General features: G+C 50.0%; 1 protein-coding gene across 2 annotated transcripts in view; it reads left to right on the plus strand.

Moving 5' to 3' along the window:
- Positions 1–16,183, plus strand: part of SIDT1 (SID1 transmembrane family member 1) — a 49,026-nt gene extending 32,843 nt beyond the window's left edge. For both annotated transcript variants that reach the window (XM_048047607.2, XM_066990418.1), the window contains 15 exons: positions 1,195–1,266; positions 1,956–2,104; positions 2,752–2,825; positions 3,838–3,904; positions 4,907–4,980; positions 5,580–5,703; positions 6,938–7,055; positions 8,009–8,145; positions 9,798–9,906; positions 11,101–11,177; positions 12,372–12,418; positions 13,223–13,328; positions 13,633–13,743; positions 14,190–14,303; positions 14,621–16,183. In XM_048047607.2, coding sequence (XP_047903564.2) covers positions 1,195–1,266; positions 1,956–2,104; positions 2,752–2,825; positions 3,838–3,904; positions 4,907–4,980; positions 5,580–5,703; positions 6,938–7,055; positions 8,009–8,145; positions 9,798–9,906; positions 11,101–11,177; positions 12,372–12,418; positions 13,223–13,328; positions 13,633–13,743; positions 14,190–14,303; positions 14,621–14,683 — 1,442 coding nt within the window. In that variant the 3' untranslated portion in view covers positions 14,684–16,183. The remainder of the gene's footprint in view (positions 1–1,194; positions 1,267–1,955; positions 2,105–2,751; positions 2,826–3,837; positions 3,905–4,906; positions 4,981–5,579; positions 5,704–6,937; positions 7,056–8,008; positions 8,146–9,797; positions 9,907–11,100; positions 11,178–12,371; positions 12,419–13,222; positions 13,329–13,632; positions 13,744–14,189; positions 14,304–14,620) is intronic.
- Positions 16,184–18,280: the final 2,097 nt, after the last annotated feature.

Consider the following 18,280-nt stretch of genomic DNA (forward strand, 5'->3'; position numbering starts at 1 on the left):
GTGATTTGGGCTTGAAAGATCAAATGTCATTGTTGTGTGGGTGCTCACTTGCTTGGGAATAAGGCACAGGCGTTGTTCTGGGGCTTTTTACATATGTGACTAATCAAAACGGTATGAAAAGCTGCGTAAGGTGCTAGAGGTGCCTGGAACCGCCATCTGGAGAGAGGAGTCTGCCTATTCCTGTGAGTCTGGAGGAGGTCAGGTACTAGGAAGCTGGAGGCACAGCTTGGGAAGACAGGGGTCATTGCCAGGCTGCAGTAAGGCTGCCAGGCTTTACATGCTATCCCATGTCCTGTATCCCTTTGCTGCTGACTGGATGCACAACGTTGTGAGGGCGAAGCTTTAGGGGCAGCTGGGCCAGTCTTGCTGGCTGCCACCACTGGAAGGTGCGGTCCTATTCCCACTGCTCTTACTTCCTCCCTTCTGCGATAGGGGCGTTTGACCCCTCTGTGAGGGGCTCAGCATGCTGGGTTTACTGCCGTGTTTGTCTGCAGCCAGTTCAGCCGCTGAAGCCATACCACAGGGATCAAACAGATACCAGGCAAAAAGAGAGAATGTGGAGCCAGGGGAGGAAAGTCCCAGTGCAACCTGACTGGGAGGTGCAGCCCTCTGTGCTTCAGGTGTGTGTGTGTGGGAGGCAAGGACTTCTCAGTCCTCAAAGACTTGTCCCTCTTGTCATCAACACAAGATTGTTTTGTGTTTTTTTTTTTTTCTTCATGCAACATTTTTGCTTGGTTAAAACTGTGGAGTAGCTGTCTTGCCAAAGGCTGTCTGACTTTCCCGGGGATAAATGGAGATGGTGATATTTGAATAGATCAATACATGGGGAAGGGAAGGAGAAAAATAGAAAATTCATAAGGGTGCTCTGAATATTATGAGACTTGCTATAGTATTTGCCAAGTTTTGCGGTGATGTGATCTCTATGGGATGCTGGACAGAGGCTTATACTTTTGTGAGTCAGACTGGCTGCCTCTGTGGGGAGGCTGAAGGGAAGGGGTTTGTTTCATACTGCAAAGCTGGAGTTTCCCCTTTGCACAGTATGCTCTAGAGGGAGACAGGGTGCCATCTGTTAAGAGAAATGCCGCTTTTCCCAAGCCCCTCCAACTCTTCAAGCTGTTTGCATTCTCCTCAGAGAGATGCTTCGAAGCTCTGATGTGGAACTAACTGGCTCTTTTGGGTCTGTTCTTGTTGCAGGATCTGGGATTATGACGTCTTCGCACCCCATCACATCCAGCACCCCTGAGGGAAGCAGCTATGGTGCTATTGGTACCGTGTCTTCCAGAACTGAGGGTACAGGGAGTGCCCTTCCTGGTGCAGGGGAAGGCACAGATTTGGTGCTTTAGGGCCAGAAGGGAATAAAGCCACGAGCTGCTTTAGTAGCTGCATGCAACTACTTCAAATGAAATTGCAGCTTGGGAGAGCCAGGTTACACTTCAGGGGGAAGGAGGAAGGGGGATAAGGAGGGGTCCACCAAAAAAGTGCCAAATCTCTGGAAGAGGTGCCCAGAGAGTCTCAGGCACTGGAAATGTTCAAGCCTCAAAGAGTTTATCTATGTCACCCGGTTTCTGACCTCTGAACAGCCTGCCTGTATTTTTAGAGCTTTCTGGTTGGTCTCAGACTTCCAGTTTTCAGAGCCCAGGCTACTAAAGAGTAGATAATGTTAGAGATGAAAAGTAGTAGGGTAAAAGCAGGGAAAAAAAAAAAAAGAAAAATACTGAGGGAAGGAGGTGGGAGGGACAAGGAACAGGAAGAATAGAGATAGTCCTTGAAAGTGCTCTTAGCTGATATCTGAGACTTTTAGGAAGCTTTGTGATCATGGAAAAGTGTGTTCCCTGAATAATCACATCGGCTCTTCCCAGTGTATTGCTGCAGATATCTGGGCATCCTCCTTGCTGTTGTGCATAGAGGGATTTAGCATTTACCCTGCGTGTTTCCTTCTTCCTGCTGTGCTCCAGATGAGTCTAGCTCCAGTGGTGGACGGCAGTTGTCTTCCCCTGAGCGTGGGCCACCAGCTGGTTCTGACACAGACAGTTCTGTGGAGGAGGAGAGCGACTTTGACACCATGCCAGAAATTGAAAGCGACAAGAATGTCATCCGCACTAAGGTACGGCTGCTGCTGGGGCCGTGGACACAGCTGGGCTAGGACCAATACTAGTCACTCTCCAGAAATTTTAAGTTTCCACTTCCCTCTTGGGTGGTTTTCATTTAATATGGATGAACATGCTTCTTAGTGTTCTTTCAGAGTCTAGGATGTTTTCTTGACGTGCTAAGCGCACTGCTGAAATGAGTGACTTAAAGTGGAAAATCAGAATGTGTTGGGAACTATTGAGAAAGATGAAGGAATCCCAGAGTGTCCCAGAAAGTCCAAGGAAGCAGAGAGAGAAAATAACATGCAACGATGTCTGGTAGGAGTAGTGACTCCAGTAGATGCATAGAGCGACTGACATGTTTTGTGATTTAAGCTATCAGCTCTCAGAAATTGCCTTCTTTTGTTGCCCTGCACTGCTCTGTGTGGGACGACAACTGAGAGCCATTCCTGGAGGTCTGAGGGTTTTGTAGAACTTGTTCAACACAGAATCAAGGGATTCTTCACGAGCAAATGAGCTCTTCCATTGCTATGTAAAGATGGTGTAAATTGCACCAAGCTGCATGTTTTCTAAGTGCATCAAGATTTTCTACTGCCTTTTTCATCAGTTCTTTTCTGTTTTTTTTTTTTTTTCTTCCCTCTTTCTTCTCTCATTAATGTTTTAGGTATTCCTCTATCTCTCAGACTTGTCCAGGAAGGACCGAAGGATTGTCAGCAAAAAATACAAAATTTATTTTTGGTAAGGAGAAGACAAACTGGCAAGGCCCAAGCTTGGGACCCAGTCTCTGGTTGTGGACTCTCCATCTGTGTCCACATGCTTGTCTTTAGAACCACAGTTTAGGCCTGAGGATATTCTTTGAGCTGTCCTATTACACCCTTTTCTAAGCAGCAACTGCAGATGCCACGTACCTCAAATGAGGATGTCTGTGGACCAGTGCACACATGATCCTGGCAATGGTCACTGGTTTGCATTAACTTCTTTAAAGTGTGATAACAAGCAATGTGCTAGAACACAGTGGGGAAGGGGGAACTGAGGTATGGCCAGCGGGATGAGGAAGGTGATTCTCCCCCTCTGCTCTGCTCACTTGGTACCCCACCTGGAGTACTACAGGAAGGGGTCCCCAGCACGAGAGAGACATCGACCTGTTTGAGTGGGTCCAGAGGAGGGCCAGAAAAATGATCAGAGGGCTGGAGCACCTCTCCGATGAAGAAATACTGAGGGAGTCGGGGTTGTTCAGGCTGGGGAAGAGAAGGCTCCAGGGAGACCTTACAGTGGCCTTCCAATACTGAAAGGGGGTCTATAGGAAAGATGAGGAGAGACTCTTTATTAGGAAATGTAGTAATAAAACAAGGGGTAATAGCTTTTAAGGCAAGGTTGGATGAGGCTTTGGGCAACCTGGTCTAGCAGAAGGTGTCCCTGCCCATGGCAGGGGGCTTGGAACTAGATCTTTAAGGTCCCTTCCAACCCAAATCATTCAATGATTTGGAACCCAAACACACAAGCTTGTGGTGCACATCCTGGCTTTTCTTGTGCCCATGGCATTTGCCTCCTGTTTGGATTAGTTCATTTGTTCTTCTGCTTCATGGGGATCACAACCAGAGCTGGTATAAAGCAGTGGCAGGGAGAGAAGGGCCTGTGCCCTTAGGCACTGGGGTGTTCCTGCTCCTCCACCAGCCCTGTGAGGCTCTATGCTGGGGGTGCAGAGATTGTGTTGGTGTGTGTAACTGCTGCTTCTGCCTCCTCTCTGCAGGAACATCATCACCATCGCAGTGTTTTATGCCCTGCCCGTCATCCAGCTTGTCATCACCTACCAGACGGTGCGTTGGCCTTTGTGGGCTGTCTCCAGGTCTTGGGGTCATCTTGTCTTTAAAAGTGATCTGTGGCTGCACAGTGCAAGGGTGACAGTTGCAGTGAAATTGGGGTCCCCGAGGAATCCTGCTCTGTCTTTGAGGAGCAGTTTACTTTAGCTGCTCTCTGTATCAGGTTTTGATCACTGTTGCTAGCTTGTTATTCTGCTGCAGCTATTCTGCTATTTCTGCATGGTAAGCAGGGATTGCAGCTCCCTACACCTCTGTTTTCCTTATCCTCCAATGCCTCATTTAGGGCTTATTTCATTTTAGAGGCAGGAGGAACCTGCTGTGATCTTTGAAAAACAACCAAAAGCAAGTACGGTTTGCTATGATATGAGTGATTTCTTCCAGTCCTTGATATCCTGTTTTTATTCCAAGATTTGCAAGCAGATCTGTTTCTCATCCTAGTTCTGTTAGTGCTGTTGGGTGAGAGCACACACACTGTTTTATCCAAAAAACGTTGTCAGGTCTGTGGCCTGTAGCAATATCTTGCCCCCCATAAAAGCTTTGCTTGCAGATGCTGGTACTCCCCATGCCAGTGCTACTGCTAGGCTGCCTCCTGGTCCCTACATGCCTCTTTGCATCTGACTACACAGTGACTTTCTTCTGAAACACTGGCACCTGGTCCCTGCTCTGCCCCAAGTACTGAAGCTAGGCAAAGAGAACAAAAAAGACCAGATGGGTTTCAAGCCAGTCAAGGGCTCAGCCAACAGCAGCTCACCCTAATCCTGTCTGAAGGACTCTGAGGGGCTGCCACAAGCTTTGCTGCTTTTCAAGACCTTGTGGATCCTGAGCTACAGTGGCTCATGAAAAGCTGCAGAGTGTAGTGGCTGCAGAGCTGCACCCCTCAAGTGCTGTACATGCAGTTTGTCACTTACACCTTGTAAATGCGCTGTGTTTCCACAACACAAATGCCTCCAAACAGGGAGGATTTGCTAACATCAGGTCTCCCACCTCCTTTCTGTCCAGGTAGTGAATGTGACAGGCAACCAGGACATCTGCTACTACAACTTTCTGTGTGCTCATCCCCTCGGGGTGCTGAGGTGAGTGAGCCCTGTGGTCACTGCATTACTGCCTTATGCATCCAGGGTGCTCATGCTGTGTCCAGGTTGGGGGTTTATCCTTACAAGGTTCACAGCAACCATGCTGATAAGACCTGCTGATAGTTTAGGGCTCTGAGCAGAGTCTTCCTGGGGTTTCTGTTGAGCTCAGCAGTGGCTTTCTGTTGCAGTCAGATATGCACCCAGGAATATGTGGTACTTAGGTTGCCCCAGCAAAGCTGCTTGGCAGCAATGAAGGGCTCGTGCTCGTTTGGACACTTTCACATGTATCCAAGGAGAAGCAGCTCTGAAGAGCAGTTCAGATCAGTCCTTTCAGTGCAGCACTTCTCTGACCTAATATTGGACTGCAAAAAGAACCCAGAGTTGGGAATCTCACAAAAAAGTGTTAAATTTACCAAGGCAGATGAACTACTCAACCTAAAATTGTAGTCCAGTGTGTAAAAACGGCAGGTGTTTTGCAGCTGTTGAGGTGGAGGATGGTGGAGGTAAGGGGGGACAAAATGGATTCAGTTTATTGTGGCTTGGAGTTCAGCCTCCTGCTGCTATGCTGCCCTTGTCGTAAACTTCCTTCTTTCCTGCAGTGCCTTCAACAACATCCTCAGCAATGTGGGCCACACGCTGCTGGGTTTTCTCTTCCTCCTCATTGTGTTGCGCAGAGACATCCTCCACCGTCGGGCCATGGAGATGAAAGATGTCTATACCCTGGTAGGGAACATGGTTGCATGGGACCAAGTAGAGGGAGGAAAGGCAGGGTGAATTTGACAACCAGAGCAATGCACAGTGGTTTTCAATTTGCCTTCCTTGCTGGAGGATTGAATTCTCCTCTTTTTCCTTCACTGAAAAATGGTGGAGGTGAGACATGTTCCTGCACACCCCACCACTTTGCTGCTTGCAGTGTGTCTGTGTTGCTCTGGTTACCCAGCCTGGACTTGCAAAGACAGGGAGATGAGTAGAGGAACAACTCCTGTGGCTCTGTCTCTTCCTCTGGTGTTCACTGTGGAAGAACAGGGACAGATGTCTGGGAGCACATCTGGATCCCTGTTTTGTCCCATGACGTGGCAGTGGGGAGAAGCATCTGTCTTCTAGAAAGCAGTATGTTCCTGTGAACAAAAAGCTAGACATAGGTTTGTAATGGGGTTTGTGAAAAGTGCAGCCTTAACTAACATCCTGCTAAATGTGGTGTTGCTGAAATATTAATTTTTTTTCTTCCTCTGGAGAGTGCTTTTGTTAGTAGTGAGGTTTGATTTGTACAACACAGCCAAGAGTTTCTTCTTGTTACTCTTGTTAGCAAGAAGGCACAAAGCATTGTATGATAATCCAGAGGAATTTGGCTCTTTGAGCTCTGAAGCAGAGCTCGTTGTAGTCAGAACCTTTACGGTCTCTTCAGTATCTCCCGGGAGATGATGGAGGAAATCTGCAGCCCTGTGGGCAGTCATGCTGGTGATTTCTGGAGAAAGGCAGCTCTTTAACCGGCTTGGTAGCAAGTAAAGGCCTTAGCAGATTTAGGGTTCTGGTGCTTATGGGCTTTCAGATGAGATCCCAGCCAGATCCTGATGGAGACGCTTTCTTAGCTGTGTTGATGGACTCTGCTACTCAGGTGCCTTTAACCCCTCAGTGACCACAAGAGCAAGGCTGCTCTTCTGGGTCCCTGTTGTTCTCTCTGTTTTGTGCAGGATGTAGCACAGCACAGCTACAGGGCAGTGACATTTTGGTCTCCAGATGTCAGTAACAAGGTCATCTGAGGTCTTTAGACCAGAGGCTTGTGTAGTTAACTTGGATTCGCTGCCTGTGGATTCTACCAGCCATGCAGTATGGCTACAATTGCACACACGCTGAAGGACATGTGTGGGGGTTAGGAGGGGTGAATTGATGGAGAATGAAAGTTTGCTTGTAATCAGGACGGTGAGGGCACTTTCTGTACAGCTCTGTTCTCTTCCAGGACTATGGGATCCCAAAGCATTTTGGTCTTTTTTATGCTATGGGCATCGCTCTGATGATGGAAGGCGTGCTCAGTGCCTGTTACCATGTCTGCCCTAACTACTCTAATTTCCAGTTTGGTAAGCTGAGTTGCCTTTTTCTTCTTGTGCTGGAAGTAGGATAGGCCATGCTCTGTCTCCTGCTGAACTGCCAGTGTTTCTCACCCCCCTACCCTTGCTAGGCTCCCTGGAGCTTGCCTGTTCCAGGGCTCAGTCAGGAGGTAGAGAGGCTTTGGATGATGGGGACTGATGTATTTTGGCCTCCTCTCCAGACCTTGAGACTCTGGTAGTGTGCTGTTGGCATGAACTCCCTTTGTCTTTGCCGCTCAGAGTTTGAAGATGGCAAGTGTACAGCCTGAGTGGCCAAGTGCTCAGGCCCAGGAAGCCTCTGTCTGCCATTGCAGTGGAAACTTTCCACTGTGGAGCCCCTTCACCTTCCTGGAGAAGTGGAGGCTCGGGGAGAGGGGGGAAATTTGCCTGCATGCATAAATTTCAGATGAGAGGGAATGAAGACAATGCAACCACGCTGTTCTCAGAGGTGCGCAGTGACAGGATGAGGACAGGAAACTCCATTCAAACACAAGAAAATGCTTTTTTTTGTAATTGGGAGGGTCGTCAAAGACTGGAATGGATTGCTCAGAGTTTGTGGAATCTCCTGTGGAGATGTATTCAAAGCCTGACACGGTCCTGAACAACCCTGTTACAGCTGATCCTGCTTAAGCAAGGGAGTGGAATCAGATGACCTCCAGAGGTCCCATTTAACCTCAGCCATTCTGCATTTCCTTGCCTATTTCTGTGCTGTCCTGTTTTGGGCACTTTTCTTCTGAGCCTCTTTTTTGTTGCCCCGGCGCATGGTAGGTGTGCTGCAAGATAGCAAAGCACAAGCTGCTGAACGATGCAGTACAGCATCAGGGATTTGTGCCAGCTGGCCTTGAGTTAGACCCTGCTGCCCCATTTCTCTGTACATACTTTGAGCAGCTTTCTCAGCCTGCTGGCAGTACCTGCTTTTACTTTTTATTGTGTTCCCTCCATAGATACCTCCTTCATGTACATGATCGCAGGACTGTGCATGCTTAAGCTCTACCAGACTCGCCACCCAGACATCAATGCCAGCGCCTACTCTGCCTATGCCTCGTTTGCTGTGGTCATCTGTCTGGCTGTCCTTGGAGTGGTATGGCTCTCTCTTACCTACATTCTCTGGGAAGCAGGTGGTGTGGCTGGAAATATGGCTTAAGTGGGCAAAGGACAGGGGAGAACAGCAGAGCTGGATAAAAGCGTGTTAAGCAGCTGCTAGAACTTGAATTTCTGGTGCTTTTGGTTTTTTCTTCCTTCCTTTCCCTGATCTCACAGGGATGGGAAGGGCAGAGTTTCCGTAGGTGGGCTCCTTTTCAGGCCTTGCCTACCACATGCCCTCCTTCCCTCCTTCGTGCACCAAGGTGTCTGTGTACAGGCACATGGCTGGCCCCCAGTAGGGTGACCCACTTTGGAAGAGGAAGGTGAGGCTGGCTGAGCTTCCCAGACAAGTGTCCTGACCGGGTTGCTTGTGCCTCTTTCTCCCGTCTGGAAAAATCTGCAGCGCTGGCCACATCTCCTGCCATTGGCCTTGCTATTTTTGGAGAAATACACAGTGAGAATAATGGCTGGTAGGGTCCCAGGCAAGTTTCTGGAATATTTGCCTACAGAAGGGCACTGGAGCAGAGGGAGTCACAAGAGGGTCACCCTTTGACACCAGCAGACACTGGTGGGTCAGGCTGGTACAGAGCTTTGCCTCTTTGCTCATATAGCATTGTAAGTGCTGAGCTGGGTTTGCCTGAATCCCTGGCCTGTGCTTTCTTTACCTTGGAGGTCTCTGGTTCTCTGCATTTGAAGGACTGTAGGACTGTTTCATTCAGCAGTAACCAAGCAAAATCCATTGAATTCTTGCTTTGAACTACTGGCTGGGTCCCAGCTGGACTGTTAGCCAAACTCTACCCCACATAACGCAGAATGCCAATTGATTCTATGAAGGTAAGAGGCTGTCTGTGGGATAAGGCAAGAAGGAATAGCTGGTGAACTCGAGGATTTCCAAGAATCTCTTGATAGCTGTGCTAGATTTGCACAAACACTGTTCAAAACAGGTTCAAAACACTGCACTTTTATTATGGGATGCTGTATGATTTTTTGTGAGATATTTTGAAGTTGTAGGGTGGAGCTTATAAGCTGCACGTCTCTCTTGCTCCATTCATTCAGAGGTTTTCAGCTTGCTTTTTTTCTCAATGCAAAAGGAAAAGTTCAGGCATGTGCTGTGGCCACAGGGGAGGGGAATGTGTGGTCACAGCCTGTCAGCAGACTGGAGTTTCTGGACTCTTCAATGTATAACTGAAATATTAATGTTTTAATAGGTCACTTCCAGTCTTTAAATAAACCAAAAGCCTACAATTACCCGCAGAACAGCTTTATTCTTTTGGGATTGCAGTAGTATACTTGGTAAAGTAATGGTTGGTTCTCTGACTGCCTTTGTAAAATCCAGCTGCTGACCAGAGAGCTTGCCTGATTTGGGAGTCCCTGTTTCTCTGCTCCCTGAGCCAGCTGCAGTCCTTCTGAGCTGTCACCCTTGTCTGAAGGGACATTTGGGAAGAACAGTCCATCCTCCAGAAGTGCTGAGCTCCTCTTGCTTTCCTGAACTATGTTTGGATTTATAGATCTGTTTTGGCTTGGAGGATTTGGGGGTTTCTCTTCCATGCTCAGTGGGGCTGTCTAATGCACCGTGGTGATACAGGAGAGAAAAGGATCATCCTGCTGGTAACAGGGCTCAGTTTGCTTTTCATATGTCTTTGCTTTCAGGTGTTTGGGAAAAATGGTATGTGGTTTTGGGTCATTTTCTCGATGATCCACGTGCTGGCCTCACTGGCTCTCAGTACCCAGATCTACTACATGGGCCGCTTCAAGATTGGTGAGTGCTGTGGCTGAGCCCTCTTCCCCTGGGGCGTGCAGGTGCCTCCTGCTCAAAGCCATGTGAGCCACCTCGGTGGCATTTGGTGCAGCTGTGAGGCCAGCCTTGCAGTGTGCTCTTGTGTTCTGGGTTATCCTGTCCTCTCCCTCATCTGTTGCTCTTCCTGGCCTCTCAAGTCCTCATGTTGCTGCTTCCCAGACCATGGGAATCAGCAGACCCCGTCTGCCCTGTGGTGCCAAAAGACCTGGGCTCCCAGGGAGTCTGCCATACAGCTGCAGCTCTCCCTTGTGCCGTACTCAGAGGGGTGAGCCAGATAACCCCCCCCTCGTGGGGAGAGGGGGAGGAGGTTTGGTGGGGATCCTGGTTCTCGTGCTCTGCTTACAAACATGTTTCTCCTTCCTCTTCTGCTCCTGTCTGCCTCAGATGGCCCTGATTCAGGTAACTGGGAGCAGCTCCCATTCTTCTCTGAACAGACTGAACAGCAGCTTAGCGGCTGGGGATGCATGGATGTGAGGGGTGGGCAGGCTTGTGTGCCACCTGGAGAAGTGAAGTCAGTTTGCCAGCAGCTGTGCTGCTTGCTCCTTGGCAGGAAGGGGACGGTGTAGCACAGGAGAGCTCTGATCTTGGCTCGGGAGCCTTCTTGAGCTCCACGTTTGTGACTTAAGAGGGGTGTTTGTGTGCGTGCATGTCTGTCCATCCCCACTGCCCCTGATGGCTCTCCAGTGAAGTTTTCACAATGCTTTTGGGAGCAGAAATGGCTTGAGTACACCCTGCCTCTCTAGGCCCCTCGTACAACAGATGAGTGTCTGCTGCATTTTCCTGCTCTGCCAGCTTGTTCCATGGAAAGCATTTTTCCCCTTCCTACATACGCATCTGCCCTAAAGAGAAATGGCTGCAAAGCCAACCTGTGTAAGTGGACAGGCAGGGCCTATCTGATTTCTGGGCAGTGCCAGTGTCAAGGGGCTGTTTGGTTTTTAGCCTGTTGTTTTCGCCAAACACTGTCCACATCCCCTGGTGGCTGCCCTTCTGCTCAGCATGGGCTGCTCCCAAAGGGCAAGAAATTAATTTGTGGACACCCTGACCTCCACACTCTGGATCCTCTGTTAGCCAGTGGGTGCCTGCATCTTTCTCCTGTGGGCACTTTGGAGCTCGCTCTGCTGGCTACACTGACTTCTCTGTCCTCTTCTTTGGCAGACTTGGGGATATTTCGTCGGGCAGCGATGGTGCTGTACACAGACTGTATCCAGCAGTGCAGTCGGCCGATGTACATGGTAGGTGATTTCTCACATCGCAGCACCTCCCTCAGCATTTGGTCACTTTCCAGTGTACAGAAGAAAGGGTTGTGACTATCTGCAAAAGTGATGCTGCCTGCTTCCCTTCTCTCCCCCTAGCCCCACCAATGTATAAGTAATTATAGATCTCTGCTGGAGCTGTTTAACCCCACCAGAACTTCTCAGATCTAAGGCTTGGTGAATAAAACATCAAAGCAAAGGTGATACAAACATGATAGTATTTGTCTTTGCTCTCTCTCTCTCTGGAGACATCATTTCAAAGGAATTGGTTTAAGGCTCTGTGCAGCACAGCCTCTCCAGGGAATACAGTGACTACCATGGCTGTGTGGCTTATGCAATGGCTATTGCTACCACAGCGCCTCGGGGCTGGCAGTGTTTAAAAAAAAATAATAATAACAAAACAAACAAACAAACAAAACCCAACAACAACAAAACCAGTAGCTGTTACCTCGTATCCCACTGATTGCTTTCCCCTGGGCAGAGAGCATTAATTAGTGTTTGAAGCCAAATGAAGTTTTTTATTTATGGGCTACATTTTTTTTTTTAATTCCCCAGTTTCACAATAAGCCTCAGACTGAATTTTGCAAGCAAACTTGGTGCACTCAAGTATAAAATAAGCCTGGCTGGCCTGAAATAGCTAAGTCATAAAAGCAGCTGTGTAAGCATAAATGCACATGCCCCACAGATGTAACCCTTCTGCCACAGTTAAAGTTCTTCCCTTGCTAATGGTGAGACTGGTGAAAAAGGGCTCTGTGAATATGTGTGGGAAGCTATCAATTTTTTTTCCAGCTTCCTCTTTCAAACGTCCTTTTTCTGTGCAATAAACTTCATGTAAATTGGTGCGGGGAGAGGAATCTAACGAGGAAAACAGTGGAAACTTAGTCGAAGGATTTACAGACAAATGAACCTCCCGAGACTGATTCTTAAGTGATGGGCTGGTCCTTCTGTGTAGATGTTTAGTCTCTAGTTTGCAATGCTCTCCTCAAATCTGTGAGGGCCAGAGCAGTGTTCATCTGACACGCGCTACTGTGGAGCAAACGTGAGAGCCGGGTGCATACACATTTACAGGAACCAGACTCCAAATCCTCAGATAATGCTATCCTGAGTTTCTGAGGCAAAGGCCTCTTCTTGTTTCCTTCTGCTTTCATACAAACACTGATGTCTTCTCTTCAGGACAGGATGGTGCTGCTCATCGTTGGAAACCTGGTCAACTGGTCCTTGTAAGTAGTGGGCTGCCAGTGTCTTGTGTACTTGTGCGTGTGGGCAGAAGGATTCAGTACTGACATGCAGGTGGTCTGTGGTGGTGGGGAAATGCAGCAGTGCCTTGCAATAGTCCTGTCCCGGAGCCCTTCTGACACATTTTGGCAAAGAGATGGATCCAGGTCTATGGGTTGCAGGGCACTACAGAGATACCTGAGACATCCTTAGTGTTTCAGCTGGTGCTGTCTCATGGCTTGTGTCTGATGAGCTTGTCCAGGGTTGGTCTGCCACCACAGTGCTCTGTTGTGCTATGCACATGTCCCTTGTAGCTGGGAGGTTTCCAGCACAGCCCAGGTGCAGGAGATTTGACAGAGACACTTAACTACTCACAGTAGCAGAGCCCAGCTCGGCAGTAACGGGATGGCTGGAGGGACCAGCTCTTGGATGAGATGTGAAATCGTTGCCTTAAACTCTTGCTATTTTCTAAAGCTGCTTCTCAGGAACACGCCCTGTGCTAAACACAGAGATCTGGGGCCAAGTCCTTCTGAGTGAGATGCATTTGGCCATGGGGTGGAAGCAACCCAGGCCTTTCCTCTGGTATCTCTGGTCACTCTCAGTGGATGAACATGGATGAGTCTGTTTCACTTTGCGTTTCAACGGGGAACAGGGCTGAACACTTTTTTCTCCAGGAAACTGGGAGGCTGCAGCAATGTTGCTGTGTCCTGTGGTCTGGGGGGAGATGCAGGTGTTGATCAGTTTGGGGATGTACCCTGTCTCCAATGGAAGAAGCTGTCTAATGTCTCTTCTCCCCTCTTTCCCCTCAGTGCTATCTTTGGGCTGGTGTATCGGCCCAGAGACTTTGCCTCCTACATACTGGGCATCTTTATCTGTAACCTGTTGCTGTATCTGGCTTTCTACATCATCATGAAGGTAAAAAAGGGAGATGTAGCTGTCTCAGGGTTGCCTGCCTCTGAAGGGGAAGGAATAGGCCTCCTTTTGGCTGCAGTCTGGACTCCTGCAGTGCTGCAGAGGGGCATGGGGAGGCCTTTGTGGGGCCTGGGGTGGGACAAGGGGCTGGCTTTGGGAAGGGGATGCTGTGCAGTGGTTGTCTTCAGGGTAACTGGACTGCATCTCCCTGGATTGGGCGACCCTTCATGGAGGTTGGCAGGCCGGCCCCATGTGTGGCTCTGGCCCATGGGAAGCCCCCGTGGTGAGGATGCATCCCTCCCTGCAGCTCCGCAGCTCCGAGAAGCTCCTGCCCATCCCTCTGTTCTGCATCGTGGCCACAGCAGTGGTGTGGGCGGCTGCCCTCTACTTCTTCTTCCAGACCCTCAGCAGCTGGGAGGTAATGTTTCCCTTTTGCCATCCTTCTGCCTGTGTCTGTCTCTTGTCACCTTTCCTTCCTGTTGTTCTTTTTCTACAAAAAATAAAATAAAATACTATGGGCAAAAATTTTGGTCTGCTCATGGAGAACTGAAATGGCTCAGCTCCTTTAGCAGATTGGGAAGGGAGCATGAGAAGCTGTGTTGAGCCAACAATGACTTTGCCTGCACCTGTGGAGAGATGACTAACCCAACCCAAGCTGTGGGTTGTGGTCCCAGGTCTCTGCCCAGGTGTGAAGCATTACATTGCATTTCTCCCATGTTCTTGCTTCATGTCCTGTCAACACAGTGCTTTTTCTTTGCTTCCTCATGGAGGGTTAGAGCAGGGTGCTCTCCGGAGGGTTCAAAGTGGCTTGCGTGGTCCTGTGTGAGCAGATAGCAGGTCCTGACCACCTGCTCTCTCCCCTAGGAGACTCCAGCAGAGTCCCGGGAGAAGAACCGGCCGTGCATCCTCCTAGGCTTCTTTGATGACCATGATGTCTGGCACTTCCTCTCTGCAGCTGCTCTGTTCTTCTCCTTTCTGGTAAGTCCTGCTCTCAGCTCTGCCATATGGCCTCACCCTCTCCTCCTTTTCCTTGTCCCTCCATGTGCGTGTGGAGCTGCAGCCACCCTACAACACCACAGAAGTACCCCAACCCTTCTTGGCTCTGCCTCAAGACATCCTTCACAGTAGGATGCTCCCTTGCCACTGGAATCAGGAATCAGGCTTCCTCATTTGCCTTGTTCCTCCCTGTGCCTCATTGCCTCAAATTCCCTCTGGGGCTGTGGGTCACACAGCTGTTCTCCCCCAGCTGTGGCTGGCCAGCGAGACCTGAAGCAGCCTTGCGTTTCCCTCCTTAGGTCCTGCTGACCCTGGATGATGACCTGGACACGGTGCGCAGGGACAAGATCCCGGTGTTCTGAGCCCCTGGGGGACGGAGGCGTGGGGGCGTCCTCAGGCCCCTTGGCTGAAGGCGCTGGAGCACTGGTGTCTGTGGGGAATGGGCTTGCTTCAGTGGCCTGCAGCCCCGTGGGAGCGGAGGAGCCGGATCCCACAGCAAGCACCAAGGGGTGCTGCGGTAGCTGAGGCAGGACCGGGAGGGAAGATGATGTTTGCTCCTTTGCTACCGCACCCTCTGGGGCAGGTACAACCCAGCAGCTGCAACCAGCGTGCAGCCCTCTGTCTCGTGGGCGCGGCAGGTACTGGAGGCAGTGAAGAGGGAGGAAACAGGAGGTGTACGTAACACCTTTGCTTCCCTTTCTCCCTGCCGATGTGCTCTGCTTCCTCTCCGGTGAGTTTGAGAAGTGCAACACAGCTCCTCCTGCATCGGCAGCCAGTGCCTGTTCCCTGCAGGCTGCTGCCCTTGGAGGGTCCCTTTTGGCAGCCCAGGGGGAGCGTTTGGCTTCTGTCCCACCGCCACCCCAGCGTGCAGAACAGCTGCCGAGTGAGCAAAGGCCTCCAAGCTGAGGTGGCAGCAGGGGACTGCTTTCTCTTCTGCGGGAGGGGCTCCTCCTGTAGCTGGTGGGGGCTACAGTAACAAGAGGAACACGTCCAGGGGCTGCAGTCAGTGTTGGATGTGGATGGTGGACTAGGGCTGCTCACAAGTGCTCTGCCAGAGGCAGAGCCTCACCTTGCTATTGCAGCCGCTCTCACTCACACGTGTTAAACAGCCTCCCGTCCCTTATCTGGCAGCTCCTATGCAACCGCTTGTCAGTGCGATGGTCTCCTAACAGCACCAAACGTGCTGTGACCATGAAGGAGACGGAGTGGTGAAGCCGCAGCCCAGCGTGCTGGGTCGCTCCTTGGTTCCTGCTCCATGGCCCAGTCCAGGAGCCTCACTAAAGGGGTAGGGGAGAGTAGGGAAGCTGTCCAGCAGCCTCAGGCTTTCTCTTCCCACAAGCTTTGGGAAACTCGGCAAAGCAGGTTCCCATAATTGCTGGGGTGCAGAGGAGGTCTTGGGGACATTGGGGTTGAGCTCTTTATCTAGAGATCTGGACCAAACTTTTTTCCCCCCACTTCTTCAACTTTTCTGCATCTGAAGTTTTTTAATGTCTTCACATTCTTCCTGAATGATCAGTTATTTAAAAAAAAAAAAGAGAGAGAAAAAAAGAAAGAGATGTGAATTGTTGCAGGTGGTGCATCTAAAATGTGACCTGCTTTGCTAATTTTGGATTAAAAACTATTCTTTGAGGCCTGCTGTCCTTATTTTTGTTATCTGACTTTTTTTTCCTTTGGTGTATATGCATGTATTCAGTGATGCAACGGCTCCGTTCTGGTTGTGTTTACCAAAACAGAAGACTAGTAATTTTCTACTCTGAGAAGTCTGTATCTCCTAGGAAGGTTTTGCACTAACGGGTTTTTATTTTACTTTTTTTTCTAAGTTGAAGTTTGTCAAGATGGTCAATAAAATGAATGTTCCTGGTTCCCTGCTCTGCAGGTTGATCTGAATTCGTCCTGCTACAGCTCTCAGCAATGGCAAGGGGAGTGCTCGGGGCAAAGGGACACCCGGTGTTGTTAGCCAGCTGCTGTCATCCTTAGGTGTCACTAAGAGCAAACAGTGACCCTGGCAAAGTTTCCTGAGCAGAGGGACTGATGACCTGCTCGTTCTCTTTTCTCCAGTTAGCCCCATGAGGACAATTCAGCTGGGAACAGAGGCTTTTCTTTGGCATGGTAGCCCCTTCAAGTGTAGAAAGGGAGTGCAGAGTGGGATGGAGGAGGAATCACATGGGAGGCTGCCAGACATCATTTAGCTGCACCGAGATGCAGCTGCATTACAGGCAGAGCACACAGAAGGCAGCGGTGGTCCCAGCGTGCTGAGCTGGGTTATAATGCTTTGGGCTTGTTGGGGCTTGCTTGCAGGTTTGCTGTGCAGATGGAGTTGTATATTTTCAGTACGCAGAATAGGTATGAATAGGGGCAGGTTTCTCAGACCTGTTGCTAAGCATGAGCTGTTCTTCCTTCAAGGTATCAGCGTGTGCTGCAGAAAAAAAAAAAAGCCACTTGCTTTTCTCTGAGAAGTGCCAGCAGAGGAGTATCAGGCTGAGGAGCGTTCCTGCTTTCTATTCAGCCACCCTGCAGCCTTGCCGTTTGTTCTTGGTCTAGCTAAAGTGACAGAATCCAATACCAACTACACAGGTTTGCCTGCAGCTTCTTTTTTCTTCTCCATAAGGAGAGACTGCAGGGAAGCCTGACCTGCAGAAACCCCAAATCCTTACTGCTGAGTGCAGCAAACTGGGCCACTCTGATCAGGGCTTCGTAGTGAAGCTGTGGAGCTCCATCTTGCTCAGCACAACCCTAAGCTTGCTGTACAGATGGAGCCACTTGGGTTTCTGTACCTAGAAGCGTATGAATGTTTGACTATATATATATATAATGTGTATATATATTTAAATACATTTATATATATATGTGTGTGTGTATACACACATATTTGCAACGCAGGTTCTGTGCTACCCTGTCCTGCTACCCACAAATGCGAGGGCTGCTGTAGGAGCCCATGTTCAGGAAGCTGAGGTGTGCAGGATGTGCTCTTCCTGGAGCTTTAAGGTCACACAGTAATACTCAGTGATGGCACTGAGTGCTGCCAGCACCTTCTGTTCCCTCTCCTCTCTGCCTCTTTATTCCTGGCTCCAACAGCAGGAGCAGAGGACTGAGGCAGGGCTGTGTGGTGGCACCTTGAGGCTGCGTGAAGAACTGCAGAGGCAGAGCTGCTCGGAGCTGACAAGTCCACAACATGGTCATATCACTTGGTGAGGTGAGCAAGTAGGACAGCACTTTGGGGGCAGGACTGGAGATGTAGGAGAAAGAGGGGAGAAAATTTCCCCATGGAGTCCTCACCGTGGGCCTTGTGCTGGCTGTCTCTTTTTCTAGCAAGTGCCTGGAAAAGTTCAGGCCAAGCCCTGTGAGGGCCTTTGTGGCGGGTTACGTGGCTTTGTGTGGGGAGGTGCCGCAGCAGGGCAGTGCATGGGCTAAATCCTTGGTGCTGGGAGCACAGGGGGGTTGAGAACATGGCCTGTCAACACCAACAGCTGCAGCATCACCTCCTGCCGAGTGGTAAACCAGAAGAAGCATCTCCTTGAGGCAAGGCCCATCCCACCCTGCTGGGACCTGGAGGGCGATGTGTCTCTTTGTCTGGGGTGGGAAATTCTTGGAGGTGGGAGGCATTGCTGAGGTGGTAAAGGTGCTTGAGGTGGAGAGAGTGTCCTGCATTTGCTGGCGGCTCAGTGGTTGGAGCCTCTGCCCCCTGCAGAAACTCCACCAACCTGTGTTTTTGTAACGCCATTTCTCAGTGCCCGTGCTGCTGTCACACCGTGCAGCAGCAATCGCACCAGGCAAGGGCACGCTGAATATTTTATACGAAGTGGGCAAGTCTGGCCAGAGGATCCAGTGCAGTTTCTTACAAGATTTAGCAGGTGCTGCCTCCCTCGGACCCCTTGAGACAGAGAGCTGGGCAGGGGCGTGACGTCAATTTAAAAACCTGTTGATCTTGGCAGGGTGTCAGGATCCTGCTGTTTGTGGGT

The sequence above is a fragment of the Anser cygnoides genome, chromosome 1, assembly GCF_040182565.1.
Source record: "Anser cygnoides isolate HZ-2024a breed goose chromosome 1, Taihu_goose_T2T_genome, whole genome shotgun sequence".
Classification (NCBI taxonomy): Eukaryota; Metazoa; Chordata; class Aves; order Anseriformes; family Anatidae; genus Anser; species Anser cygnoides.